The sequence below is a fragment of the Trichosurus vulpecula genome, chromosome 1 (genome assembly GCF_011100635.1).
Source record: "Trichosurus vulpecula isolate mTriVul1 chromosome 1, mTriVul1.pri, whole genome shotgun sequence".
Taxonomy (NCBI): Eukaryota; Metazoa; Chordata; class Mammalia; order Diprotodontia; family Phalangeridae; genus Trichosurus; species Trichosurus vulpecula.
The window spans coordinates 359,020,752-359,035,110 of NC_050573.1; the positions used below are offsets into that span (position 1 = coordinate 359,020,752).

A 14,359-nucleotide genomic window follows, 5' to 3' on the forward strand; every position below is an offset into this window, starting at 1 on the left:
TAGATATTGCAGGTACCAACATAAGATCGCTAAGCAAATAGTAAAGAAAGAAGAGAAAAGAGGATCCAGGACAGACCCTTAGATGGCTTACAGTTGGTGGATGGGAGATGGATGAAGATCTGGCAAAGGAGTAATCCAATGAGTAAGAAGAGACCCGAGAGAGTAGCCTCATTGAAACCCAGAGAGAAGGGAATATTAATGAGATAAGAGTGATGGACAGTGTCAGAAGCTGAAGAGAGCTGAAGTCAAGTAGGGTGAAGATTGAGAAAAGCCCATTGGCATTTAGGAGACCACTGGTAATTTGAGAGACAGCAGTCTCAGGTGAATTTTGAGGTTAGAAGCAAGACTGCAGAGAGTGAGCAAAAGCAAGTAGAGGCACCTATTTTAAACAGTCTTCTCAAGGAGAGTTTAGCCACAAGAGGAGGAGAGGTGTGGAATATATAACTAGTGATGACGAATGGATCAAGTGAGGGTTTTTTGGGAATGGACGACCAATAGATGGGAAATAGATGATGAGTGACATAAAAGGGATGATAGTGAGTGGATATGTGCTGGAGTAGGCAGGTATTTTTGCCTTGGCAAAGAGAATAAATACCTCTTCCGGGGAGATGACTGAAGGAAGAGAGAGTGAGGGAAAGCATTTGACTGATACCCAGTAAAAAGAGGATAAGAAAGAGGTCTAGGCCAGTGGGTGCAATAATATTGGTGAGAATGAGGTTTCAGACTCCTCTTCATCTTTTCTCATAATTCTTTGAATTTTAGAAGTAAGTTTCCTTCTGAGATTGGGAATCTGGATTTCAGAATCTGAATTCCTTCATCTCTTCAACCTGTTTTTGTTCTGTGAGCCGTGGCTACAAATTAGTTTATCACCATTTGTTACAGAGATCTATCCCTATTAGAATCCTGTCTTCTCTGGATTTAAAAAAAAATCCTATTGTTATAATTGATTGCCCTTGATTCACTCATATTAGAATAGTGGTGCTTGAAAATGAAAATTTCAACAAAGGATGACTCATGTCTTCTGTCCTTTTCATCAGTTTTTCTCTTCAGGCCAATAACTGGTTCACAATATTGGTTATTTCATCAACAATGTACATGCATTAACTCTTGCCTGCCAAAGCTCATCTCTTCTCCATTTGCTGTAGCAATCATCTTTTCCTTATGTAGTTGATCTATTCATAACTTGTGCTGATAAAGGGTTATTCCTCTTCTGTTATCAAATAAGGACCTTTATAATGCTCTTTAAAAACCTAACGTTAAGTTATTTAGTGTGTGTTTATGGAGTATTACAGTCTTTGTTGAGACACACCTTTTAAAAAGGTACTATTCATTAAGTTGGCATGGGATGTTGAAGGGGCCTTATATGCTTGAGTGCCTTGGGAGGTGGGGAGGGGGTGGAACAGGCCTTTAAAAGAAGTAAATAGTTGTGAGAGGTAACTGTTTCCCATTTGAATCTTCAAAAATGGTCTTTTCAAAATGATTCTTTGGCATACGGAGATAACCTTTAAAGATTCCAAACCTGCAGTTTTATTTGCCAAGCTTACAATTTTCCAAGGGGTCTGGTGTTCCAAAGAATTTATTGTACATTTTTTTACTACCTGTTTAGTGTCTCTGATGACAATTTCTTTTATGAAATTGATGTGTTTTCTAGCCAGAAGAGAAATATTATGAATCGTGGGTTACCTTTGTTCATTAGCCAGAACTAAGAGCAGGTCCTAGTCTAATGTACTTTATGCAATGTCATAATAGAGTTTGGTTTTGTTCTCTGCCTTTAAAAGTAAATGCATATTCTACTGATACATATTGCAGTACAAATAGCACTGGACTGTAAGTAAGCATCAGGGGACCCAGACATTAAGTGACCTTGTCAAGTCACTTAATTTCTAACATTCCTGGATTCTTAATTTCATACATAAAATAATATGTGTGTACGCACACACACATGTGTGCGTGTGAGCTCTTCTCAGCAATACAGTGACCCAAGACATATACAAAGGACTTACAAAGGAAAATGCTATCCACATTGAGATAAAGAACTGATGGACTCTGAATGCAGATTGAAGCATTTTTTTCACTTTATTCTTTTTCATAGTTTTTTCCCCCTTTTGATCTGTTTTTTCTTTCATAACTGTAACTGATACGGAAATGTTTTAGCACATGTATTGCCCACCATTTTCAAAGAAGAGGAGAGAGGGAAAAATTTTAGAACTCAAAATCTTGTAGAAACAAATGCTAAAAATTGTCGAGATATGTAATAGGAGGAAAATAAAGTACTATTAAAAACATGAGACCATGGGCATGTGAATGTAGGTATAAACATACACATAAATACATGTATTTACATGTACACGCATGTATACACATGTTAACGTAGTGTGTGATGTATACATTTTATACAGAAATGTGTGTATGTACATGTACACATCGTGTACATAAATACATGTATTTACTACATATGCCTATATGCAAGTATTTACACACACACACTAAATGTAGAGGCAGCATTGGATAGAGTGCTGGGCCTGGAAGTCAGGAAGAGCTGTGTTTGAATTTGACCTCAGACACTTGGTGACTTTTGGCAAGTGACTTAAGCTCTGTTTACCTCGGTTTCCTCCTCCATTAAACGAGAATAATGATAGTACCTACCCCCCAAGGTTCTTATGAGGATAAATGAGATTTTTGTAAAGTGCTTCGCAATCTTTAAAGCACTGTATAAAGGCTAGCTATTTTACATATATTATGTGTTATCCAGAACTCTTACATTTACAATTGGATATCTTGAATTATATACACAGACAACATACAACATTCATCATTCTTCTCTCCCCCCCCCCCAATTTATTTTGACTAAATTGGCTGGATTAAAAATAAAGCTAACAAATTCATAATCCTATTCCAGATGATTGGACTTTAGCATTGAATTTTGGAACTTAAGAAAAATCGGTTGGATGGAGACATGTACTGTAAATGCGTATTGCCAAGCTTGCATTGCAAACACTTATGACTTGGCTTTTCTTTCCTTTTTTTTTTATTATTTTTTTTATTTTTGATGTGGCTTTTGTTGCCCAAACCTTGCAGGATATAGGCATTCTCTTAATCTAAACATGTAGAATACCAGTGTCTTGTTTTCTGTACATTAGATATTAGTTTTGTAGTTAATGTGCATGCAGCTGTGTATTTAATAACTATATTAGAGTGTCCTGATGCGGTATGACTTATACATGCCTTGGGTTGTCTAATGTTCAGTCTTCCAACTGAGTCCTTGAGTTGACTGATAATGGCATCAATGACTTTCACCTTGGTCAGTCATTTTATCTCTAGGTATAATAACAATTGTCATTCCCTCTGTTCTGATGTTTTTACTTAGGTGGTAAGTCATAGTTTTGTTTTTCCTCCTTAAAAGATCTCAATACATAATATGACAAGAAAGTTGAATCAAGGGTGACCCGTAGGGAAAAAGAAAAACTTATACTCGCTCAGAAATAATGCTAGACAGTGATGGGGTGAATCAAGATCTTGAAAGTATAATGGATCAGATTTATATAACAACTGATTTCTGTGGAATGTTAAGGCTTATATAGTGCTGCTTTCCCCATGATGGTCCTGTAAGGTACAAGTGATGTCATCATCATTTTACAAACGAGGAAATTGAGATTCAAAGTCATTGTGATCTGCTGACAAATATTAGACCTGAGACTTAGGACCTCTGTTTTTAAGACTAGTCCCCTTTCCCATTTACTTCTGTGAGTAGTAGTTGGAGATGCCCCATTGGGGAGCCAACTGGAACTGGCCAGTTGGGCAATACAGCTCCTTTCCCTTCCTTCCTTTCCCTTCCCTCTATCCACATAGGGTATCAATTCCTTTTCTGTGAGTGTTCTACCCAAAAGAATGTACATTTTGATTACTGAAACCTTGAAAGATATCTTGGGATTTACAGGCTAGATTTTTTTCTTAAGGACCATGTCTTAAACCCAAATCACTCTGGCCCTCATTGGTTGACCAACAGGAGGTCCCAAGACATGTCCCACTTGGCCATTGCTTGGGCCCTGATTGGCTCACAGTGAATATAAATAGCAGTTGTTTCTGTTTTTGGCCAGAAACCCTGAGGGTTTTCCCTTGCCCCTCTTCCCCCAGATTTTTTTTTTTTATGTCTAGGTAAAAGAGGCCATTCTCTGCCTCATTTCTTACCTAGCCTTAATCACTGAATGGACATCATCTCAGTCAAACTGAGATGTATTTAAAAAACAACAACAAAATCTTAGCTTAAAAAGGTCAAAGTCTTCCATTGCATCCAGGACCATCTCATTATCCTTATCTATGTCTTGCCACTGGTCCCAGATAGCTGCAGGGGAGAAACTGAGGCTGATGACTTTGCACAGCCCTCCCTCACTTAAATCCACTTCACTTGCATGTCATGGCATCACCACTGTGATGGCATAGTCCTCTTTGAGGATGAAAGACAAACAACACCACTGTCTTAAGAATGACCTCTGCCCAAGATTAATTGAGGACCTACTAGAGATCACTCTAATGAGTGTTTCTGGTGGAAAAACTGATTGACCATGGGTTCTTACTTTAATCTAAAAAAGCAATGACTATCCATTAATAATTTAAATAATTAAGCATTATAATAGCATCAGAGGTATCCTTGAAATGCATTCATTTTTAAATCAAGCTTAATTAAATTTGGAGTTTTTTTTTTCACCTACGTCCTAAAGTTTGCTTTTTAAGATGAAATGAGATGAGTGTTTCGCAAACCTTTAGGGACTATATAAATGCTAACTATTGGCTATTATTAAGAAGAAAATGTTTGAGCATCCTGAAAAAAATTTTATTTTTAAAATCTCAGCTAAAATGATAGGGTCAGCTGGAGGTCATCAACCCTTTCATTTTACATATGAGGAATCTACAAACCATGGAGGTTATAATTTCCTCAGGGTCACACATGTAGGCACCAGAGATGTCAATGAAATGCTTAATTTGTAACACATGTTAAACATGTGTAGTAAAAGGCTATCTGTTGCCTTAATGTTGCAAAGGTGTATTTTTACATGATTTGCCAGTAAGGTCCCAGGTTTTGTTACCTGTAAAATGAGGAGGTTGGGTAGATAATAACCTCTTTCCATTGCTATAGCATATCTGTGGAATAGAAGTTTTAAGAAATAATTTTGTAGCTATTCTCTTTCAATGTTTATCTATAAAAGATGCCCATACAGCACTGGAAATGTGGTTAAGTCCAACAACACTTGACACAGTCAAGACTCACCATCATACTTGTACCTATCTTTCTATGTGATTGTGAGCCTTAAATACAAATGCTTTGCAAAGTTTATAGCATTATATAAAGTCAGTTGTTAATTATAAAAACAAAACCTAGTATTTGATTTAACATCCATCTGTGAGTTTCAACATTATCATTAGTCTGAGAAAGTCAGTTGAATTAGTTGGTTTTCATCTCATTCATACGCTCTAACCAATGGAAAATATAAATTTGTCATCAACACTATGGGGCAGTTAGGATTAAGAGGAATGGTTGGTTTTTAACGGAATAGGATTAAAACATGGCTTGGTAGTGATAAATGCTTCATTTCTTCTCACACACTAGAAACCAGTCCAACGTCAGGAGGATGCATACAGCAGTGAAGCTTAATGGAGTTGTCCTCAACAAATCCCAGGATGCCCAGCTGGTCTTACTGAATATGCCTGGTCCTCCCAAAAATCGACAAGGAGATGAAAACTGTATCCTTTCTTTTGATGGATTTTATGCTGAGGTGGACAAATAATGGTAACCTTTTGCAATTTTGTGTTCATGGGATCATAAATTTAGAGCCGCTAAGGACTTTGGAGGCCATTGAATTCAACCCCCATTTTGCATATGCAGAAACTGTGGCTTAAACAGATTGCAGAGGGTCACATAGCTAAGAAGAGTCAAGGATGGGATTCGTACCCACATTTTCCTGGCTCCCCAAGTCCAGCATTCTTCACTGCACCACACTGCCTATCCAGTGGTTCTCTTCTCAGGTTTCTATAAGAGTAGTTTTCTGTCTGAACAAACAGAGGAAGCTTAGGTTGGGAATTTCACAGTTCAGCAGACATTATTCATTAAATGCCTCTTCTCAGCAGTGTGCTGGGGATATTAAGACAAATGAAACTGTCCCTCATCTTCAAGGAGAGTCAGTCTTCTTGTAGGGGGAGGAGACTGTCTTTGGGGACATGAGTCTGCATAATCTTCAGCCTCTTTCTTTGTGTAGTGTGCATTAAAGCAACGTGGCTAGTGGAGCTGAGAGTGAAATCCTAGCTGCTATAACAACCACGATAATAATAAAATGGCTAACGTTTATGTAAAATTTTAGACATCAGAATCAGAAAGTGTTTTATAAATATTACGTTAGATGAGTCTCATAATAACCCTGAAAGAGAAGTACTGGTATCATCCCCAGTTTACAGATGAGGAAACTGAGGTAGACAGTTTAAGCAGCTCGTCCAGGGTTACATAGCTAGTAAGTTTCTGAGGCCAGATTTGAACTTGGTCTTTCTGGCTCTAGGTCCAGCAGTCCATCCCCTAAGCCACCTAGGTGCCTCTAGCTTTATTCCAAGGCAAGAGCTCTGCCCACTGTATGTTTGCTCTTTATACATCAAGATAAAAAGTGGTGATGAGGCACAATTTAGAATAAAGAGGTGAATCCCATCAGCAAATGTTGAACTACTAAAACATCAGAAAAAGAGTGTCTGTTAGAAATTTAAGATAAGCATAACAGCACATAATGAGGTGGGAGGGGGAAACAGAAAGACTGCAGAGATTGAATTACAAGAAAATACTAAATTAACTCAATGTACTTTGCTTGCCTAATAACATTTAATGGAAAGTGACATTATCCTCCAAATATTTGAAAAGCATGAAGGAGTCCCAGGGGGCATAAGTAAGAATAATAGATGGGGTGAACTTGAACATGGAAAACTTTAGCCTTTATCAGATAAAAATGTCCAAATGGTGATGATAATTGAAATACCAATTGCTGATTGGGAAATACTGGGGTTACTTGCCGTATCTGAAAACTGGATTTGTGTTAGTAAGTGAGCATGGAAGGAGGCCAGGTGATTTTGGCAAGTTTGTTGGACAAGGAGACCAAGATTATATTCCCAAATCACTAATGTGTTGTTGGACTTTGATCACTGCACTTTAACCTCTGAGCCTCTGTTTTTTCCCCATTATACACAAGAGAGAAATGGTATTTCCCACATTACTGTAGGAGATGGAAGAAGGCTTTTATAAAGTGGCATCTGGTCTTGACATAAAAGGACTGAACAAATGTACAGTATAGCCAATATTCTGAACATTCAGGCTCTTAAGGTTTATGCTACTGCTTTTCCTGCCTTTGAACCGACCATTCTGTTGATTTAACATCTCCCTAGAACAGCTTTTCTCAGATCATCTGTCTGCAGGAAGATTCTCTTAGTGGAGTTAACTATACTTCCCTTTCTGCCCAGTTAACTAGTGCCATCTTGGATCTGGGATTGTAAAGGCCCCCAGTTACTCCTAGGAGTATGAACACTGTTTCTTTTCAGCTGTTTCTTTCCTCTTCTCCCCTTTTTTCATTCAACATGTTGACTGAACACCTATTTACTGTGTGTAAGAATTTGTAGAGGGTATAGATGATATAAAGATGAAAGTTAATCCTTACCCTCAAGGAACTTACAGTCATTATGGGTGATGAGATCATTTCACAAATAATTATGATATAAGATAAAATGAGGTCTGGGCCATAAAAGAGGGAAGAACAAGTCTACACTGGCTCCCTTGGATCTTTCATTTCTGACTCACTGGGAGGGTTAAAGTGTTCACATTGATTCTACCAGGCTTTAAATATGAATACCCTTCCCCACCCCCATTATAACTGGAGAGCTACTATTTCATGGTGCATCTGAGCCGTGGTCTTTGTTGGAGGAGAAGTAGGAAATTAGTGCTTGAGTGCCCTGGAGGGCAAGGTTTTTGTACATTCATCTTTGGTCACCATGGTCCACTTGGCTTGTGTGTAGACAGAGGTTAGAACCAGTAAGAAGATACAGGTCCCATAGGTGAAGCACATGTGTCTAGTATATGTAACTAAACACTGGCCTTCATAATACAGAATTTTCTTTAACATCTAAAGGCATACTAAATGATTCTTTTTTAAAAATGGACTTGTATAAAAAAAGGGAGATTGGACTGAATGAGGATATAAAAGGCCTAATAGCTTACCAGTAAATATGATGTGTTCTAGATATGGTTATGAATTTTCTTCTTTCCCTCCACCCAACCTTTGTGCTCTTCCAGTACAATGGAGACAGAATAATACCTGGGTGAACAGAGAAATTCTTTGGGAGGTCAGTCAGCAAGAATTTATCAAGTGGTGTGTCTGTGTGTGTGTTTCTGTGTCTTTCTGTGTCTGCATGTGCAGACAGTGCCAGGCACTGTGCTAGGAATACAAAGTAAGGCAAAAAACAAGGTTCCTTAGCTCAATGATCTCAAATTCTAATAGGATAACATACAAATAACTATGTACATGCCAGATAGTTATGATGGACATGGGAGGAAATCTCAACGGGAAGGGCAAAGGGGACCTGAAAAGGAAGGATGAAAATAAGGAGAATATTAGGTATGACCTAAATCAGTTAAATAATTCTGAGCAGCCCTGGTAAAAGGAGTATGAGAGGGCTGCTTTTTCCTGGTAGGATGTAAGTTCCTTGAGAGAGAAACTATTTTTAGATTTATATCCCCAAAGCCTAACACATAGTAGGGACTTTATAAATGCTTGTTGAATTGAGTTTTCCAAACCATTGACTTAAATATGGGGTTTTGAGATTAATGCAAATTTTATTTATTCACGTCCCTTAGCCTCTACTATGAAGCAGCTTAGGTGGGTAGAGCATTAGATAAGGACTTGGGAAGACCCAAATTCAGATCTGGCCTCAGGCATGTATCAAATATGTGACCGTGGCAAATCAGTTAGTCTCTGCTTGCCTCAGTTTCCTCATCTGTAAAATGGGGTTATTGAAAGCACCTTTCTCTCAGGGTTGCTCTGAGCACCAAATGAGATAGATGATATCTGTAAAGTACTCTGTCAACCTCGAAGTGTTATATCGATATAAATATTAAAATCAGTATTTCTATGGATAGGCTAGATTTAATTGCCTTGTTAAGGAAACCAACATGGCAAGGCCAGCAATAGAGAACAATGTACTTGCCCTTGTATAATCTCAGGAATACAACCTAACTGGACTTCTTGGTTTGGCCCTCTAACTTAGTTGTTACAGTGCTTCTTGAAATCCTCTTAGGCTGTTTGTGCCTTAGGGTTTCTCCACAAATTTACAAATATATACAGTGCTAATAATTTTGTGATGCTTGTCTCCCTGTGAGTCCACAGTGTTTGTGAAATAGTATTTCATCATCCCTCACCAGTAATTGCTCCCAATTTTGAGGTACTGACACGGTATCATTTTTTAAGATTAAAGTTCTCTGACCACTTGTGCGGCAGATTCATAGCCAAGGGAATTTGGGGGGGGGGGGTGGCGATTGTTGTAATTAGCCTAATTATCAGGAGTACACCCTTCCCCCCACATCCCCTCGGGCACTTCTCCTTCTTACAGAGGTCCTGTGCTTACAGTTTATCTAATTTTTACTAGTGTTCCCTTGGTAGCCTGCTTCCCTTCCAGTGAACAGGTTGAGAGAATGCAGAGACCAGCCCCCATTGAGGGAACTCGCACTCTTTTCATTGGCAAAATGTGATACAGCTTATGTAAGTAATTCTTAATAGAAACCAGAAACTGACATATTTCCTTGAAATAAACAAAGACCTCAAAATTGGAAGCAATTATCTAATGCCTTTTCCCAGCAAGCACTCTGATTCCCTCAGATGGCAGCAGTCCCTAACAAAGGAATGGCTCCTCTCAGTCAGTAGCCTTTTTCAAAGCCCGCCATGCCTGCCCTCGGTTTTTCAGCTACCCTGCCGAGCATCATGGTTTTCCTGGTAGCTTACTGTGTCATGAATCATAGCCCTGTTTTCAATTAGCTAACTACATGCTTAGGTTACCCAAATGAGCTAACCTTGTTCATTTAGGGCATAGATGCTGCAGTTTTAAGTTTCTGTCCCTGCTTAGCATCATATCCAAAAATTGAAATTAACTTTCACAAGTCCTACTACCTTGTCTCTCCCCTCTCAACCTCTGCCCCCCCCCCCCCAAGTCACTTTCTCTGCTACATTTTCATTAATGAAGATGAACTTGGGCTGGGACTAGGAAGAAACTTCCTGGCACAATGGAAAATGCTTTTGACCAAAGAACCAAATGACTCAAAGCTCCAATCCCACTCTGCTACTTAACACCTGGGTGACTTTTGAGAAATTACTAAACCTCTCAGCCTCAGTTTCAGTAAAATGAAGGGTTTGACCTTTGAGATTCCCTTCCAGCTCTCATGGTTCTTCTCCTCTTTTCCCTTTTTCTGGTTTGCCTTTCAAGAATTACTTGATTTAAATGTAGTGAGGAATCTTAATTGGTACCTTTTGTTTCTATTGAAGCTGTCAGGTTATCTCCTAGAAATTAACTTGAATGATTCTTCACCTGTTCCCTTAGATAAAACCATAGTTATCTTAAAAAGGTAACAGTAGAGTTTCAGGTTACCAGATTGAAAAGTTGGTTGGTTCTTATTTCCCTCCTCTTTCAACACCCTGGACCAATGACGTACCTTAACTCTCACCTCACAGACATGGAATTCTTAGAAGTTTTGACAGAAGGACTAAACCGAGTGCTTTTGGTGAGAGGCGGAGGCCGGGAGGTGATCACCATCTACTCCTAGTGCTGCTGGTGGCCACCCAGAGCTTCTTTAGAACATGGCGGCACTGACTATCTAGGTGGATAGAAACACTGGACAAGCGGGTCTTGGGTTCCTGGAAGTTGAACAGTTGAAGTGTTCCTGTGTACTTGAAACGATATGCCAGCTTGGTCTGCTGATCCGTATGTTTTTTACAAAAAGAAGTGACCTGATTTTTTTTTTAAACCTAGGGCAAAATTCTTGTTAATACTGAAGAAACGTTATCTGTGTGCACTGTTAAAAAATCTGGAGGAGGGGGTTGGGGATAGGAAGCTGAAGTATGAATGTGTGTGAGAGAATTAAAAAGAATTTCAAAAGCCTCCCCCCACCCACCTGATTTATTTGTAGTATCTGAATTATTGATAATCATGCTCTCATTACTTTATTGTATTAAACATTGAGGGTGAAACTGATGGTATCTTTAAAAAAAAATCTTAAGTTTTTGTTTTTTAACTGATGCCAGGGAAGCTGAGCTTATTCAGTGATAAACTATGAAGTTGGCTAAAGCTGATATTTTCTCATTCTGGATTCAGACTTTTCTTGGTATGTGCCTGCTAACAGTCTTTCTAACTGTTACATTTTAGCTTTACTAGCTCTAGAACATAGATTTGTTTAGTCCACTTTTGTTCTTGAAGTTTATTTTCTGGGTGATGAGAGGTACATTTTATAAAGAAATAAACTGGCTACTTTCCTAAAAAGTCATTAGTTCGCCTTCTCCCCCTTTCCCCTCCAATCATTTGACCAGCCATGTTAGTGTTTCCATGAGCATCCAGGGATGTTTCCATCCCTGCCCTAGCACATTACTGCAGTTCAAGTGCAGAGGGTGAGTCTTGGGTAGGGATGAGGTCTATATTCTCTTTTCATAACAATAAGCCCATGCTCAAAACATCTGCTTTTGGTCCATGGAAGGCAGGCCATTCAGCTCCAGTTGTCTTGAAAGAGCAGCCACTGTTACTGAGATTTTTTTTAAAAGGTGTTTCATTTATATGTCTTTATAAGTTATATGATAATCCAGGTTTTATATTTCAAGAAGCTGCCCAAACTAATTCTTATATTTTCTCTGATATCCCTTTTCTTTCCTACTTTCTTAAATGACTCAGATCGCTGTTGACACCTGTATCTTTTGTCTCCAACTGCTGCAATCTTTACATTCAGTTTTCTGGTTTGTAAATAAATAATTTTTGGTCTTTGAAAGCATTGACACTAGCTAGCTCTAGCCAACATCTTGGAAATGTTGCCAATGTCTTAAGTACCCAAAAGGGAAGCAGCTGCATGGAGAGAAGTATCCTGAAAACGAAAAGTGCAATATGTAAAAAGTAAACTTTAAATACTTTTGAGACTCCAAGTGGAACTGTTAAATGGCAGACCTGTGGGCATGCCAACATTTTCAGTATCAGATATGCAGCTTCTTTTTTGCAGCTAGTCAGTATGCACTCTGTTCCTAACTGTTCATAATAAGAGCTAAGAAAACCATTTTGGGAGAATCCAGGATAGATGGAGACATCTTACCTGGTCAGAATGAATTGCAACCTTTAAGAAATCATCCATTTTCTAATTGAGCCCAGTATGTCCAACAGGGTCTGGCACTGAGATTTTTGTCGTCGTCGTTTTTGTGAGTTTTTTTTTTTTTTTGATGTTTAAATTCTCCTACCTATTCTTGTCCTCTGAGGATATCTCCCTAAGTCTCCTTTTAGCACATGACTGCAGCAGTGTCCCAGAGGAACAATTTTGACAAATCTCTTTGATCTGGACAGGCTGGTTTTGTTTTGTTTTTTTTTTTTTCACATGGATGCTTGATTATTGCACTTTATTTCCTGGTCTTTTCATTCTCTAGTTTGAACATCTAATCTGTAGAGGGTTATTTTGGGGAGGGGGGTATGAATTTTTGGTATTTGTGGCTTATTTATTTATTTATACATCCTGAGAGACATTTTAATGAATAAAGTGGCAGCATAAAGAGAGAACCCCAAAAGGGCACTGTCCCCAGGGTGAGAAGGGAGAAAGGGATTGAGATGGCCAGGGTTTCTTGTTTATTTCTAGGAGAATTCATTGACTTCTTGAGGAGGGAGGGATATGGAGGTTGGGAAGAGCCTTCCTCTGTAGCCCATTGGATTGCAGAAAGCGCATAAGCATACAGTCCAGACGTTCCAAGTCACTAATGAGCATAGAACAGCAGCACTGGATCTTTCATTGAGTGAGGTTTCTTCCAATCCCGTTTTCCTAGCCCCTCTGCACAGGAACGGGTCTCTTGAGCATGAAGGAATTACAGATGCCCTGGGAATCCAGCTGAATAGGAAGCCAAAATCTCCAAAATTTTACCCTCGGCTGGGTGGAAAAATCATCGAACGTGTAATGTGTGCCAAAATGGTGTTTTAGGAAAAATAGTTGATCTTTCTCTTACCTTTGTACATTTCACAGCAAGATTTCTAGTAACATACAGAATTATGCTACTCTCATGCTCATGGAGATGGGCTTCTCTTTTGTGGGGCTGTATGTCTGTTTGTGTGTGTTGGTGCCCACATGTCTGTCTATCTGCATGAGTGTGACCATTGTAAAAGGAGATCTGCCTGCTGAGGGCACATGTGGGAGATGATCAGAGAGGAGGCATTATAGGGTAAATGGCTTCTTGCTTTGCCCAGTTTTAAAGTAGCTGATGTAACAGGGCACACTTCATATGTGGTGCTGAAATCCAAGTCACCATGGAATAGTTGAAGATCGCCGAGACTGGTGTTCAGTGGAAATTAACATGACAACTCCACACATTGCTGTCCGTGTATTCACCAGATGTTGATGTGTCCACAATTTGTGTTCAGTTGTTTTGCAGTATTTTGTTCATGTAAACAACAGTGTATCTTTTTCTACATTATGAACGTTTTTGTAACCAGTAAGTGCAGCCATTTAGAGATGATGATTTAATGTTTGCTTTTAATGTTTCCTTGTCTTTGTATGATTCTGTTTAGAAAAAATAAAATGGGATGAAATCTGTTCAAAAACATGACTCTGTATGTCAAGTGGCTTCTTTCTGGAGGTGTCATTTCAATAGTTTCTCCATGCTTCATTGCTCCTTTGATGTAGCTTTAGCTAGATTTGCCCAAGAGAAAAAAGAAGGCAGTTAAGGAATCATCTCTCAAATCTGGTAAGAAAACAAATCCAAATAACAAAATCTTAATATATAATCTATCTGGATAATCTCTTAAAAATGTAAAAGAAAAGAGGAAACATCTGGTCTTGTAGTTAGCCTTACAACTTTGTCTCCTCCCTTCCCTTTATTCTTCATTACCATTGTGATTTCTAAACCCTTCCCCTATGCTCCTGAGAAAATCATTAGGCAATTCCAGTACTTTCCAAAAATGAAAAGTACATTTATTTTTTTGTGGGGCTGAGGGGAGAGGATGTCAGTGAACAAGAGCTTCCTCAAGAATTGTAATTTGCGATTACAAAGTTGGCGATTATTTGCGTGGCATTGAGCTTTGCAAAATTCAAATCTCAACAGAAAATTGATGGAAAAAATGG

At 38.7% G+C, this 14,359-nt stretch overlaps 1 protein-coding gene across 2 annotated transcripts in view; it reads left to right on the forward strand.

The window, feature by feature from the left end:
* The window catches only part of SLC12A7 (solute carrier family 12 member 7), a 141,431-nt gene extending 127,587 nt beyond the window's left edge, over positions 1 to 13,844 (forward strand). For both annotated transcript variants that reach the window (XM_036754591.1, XM_036754600.1), the window contains 2 exons: positions 5,606 to 5,739; positions 10,740 to 13,844. In XM_036754591.1, the coding sequence (XP_036610486.1) occupies positions 5,606 to 5,739; positions 10,740 to 10,831 (226 nt within the window). In that variant the 3' untranslated portion in view covers positions 10,832 to 13,844. The remainder of the gene's footprint in view (positions 1 to 5,605; positions 5,740 to 10,739) is intronic.
* Positions 13,845 to 14,359: the final 515 nt, after the last annotated feature.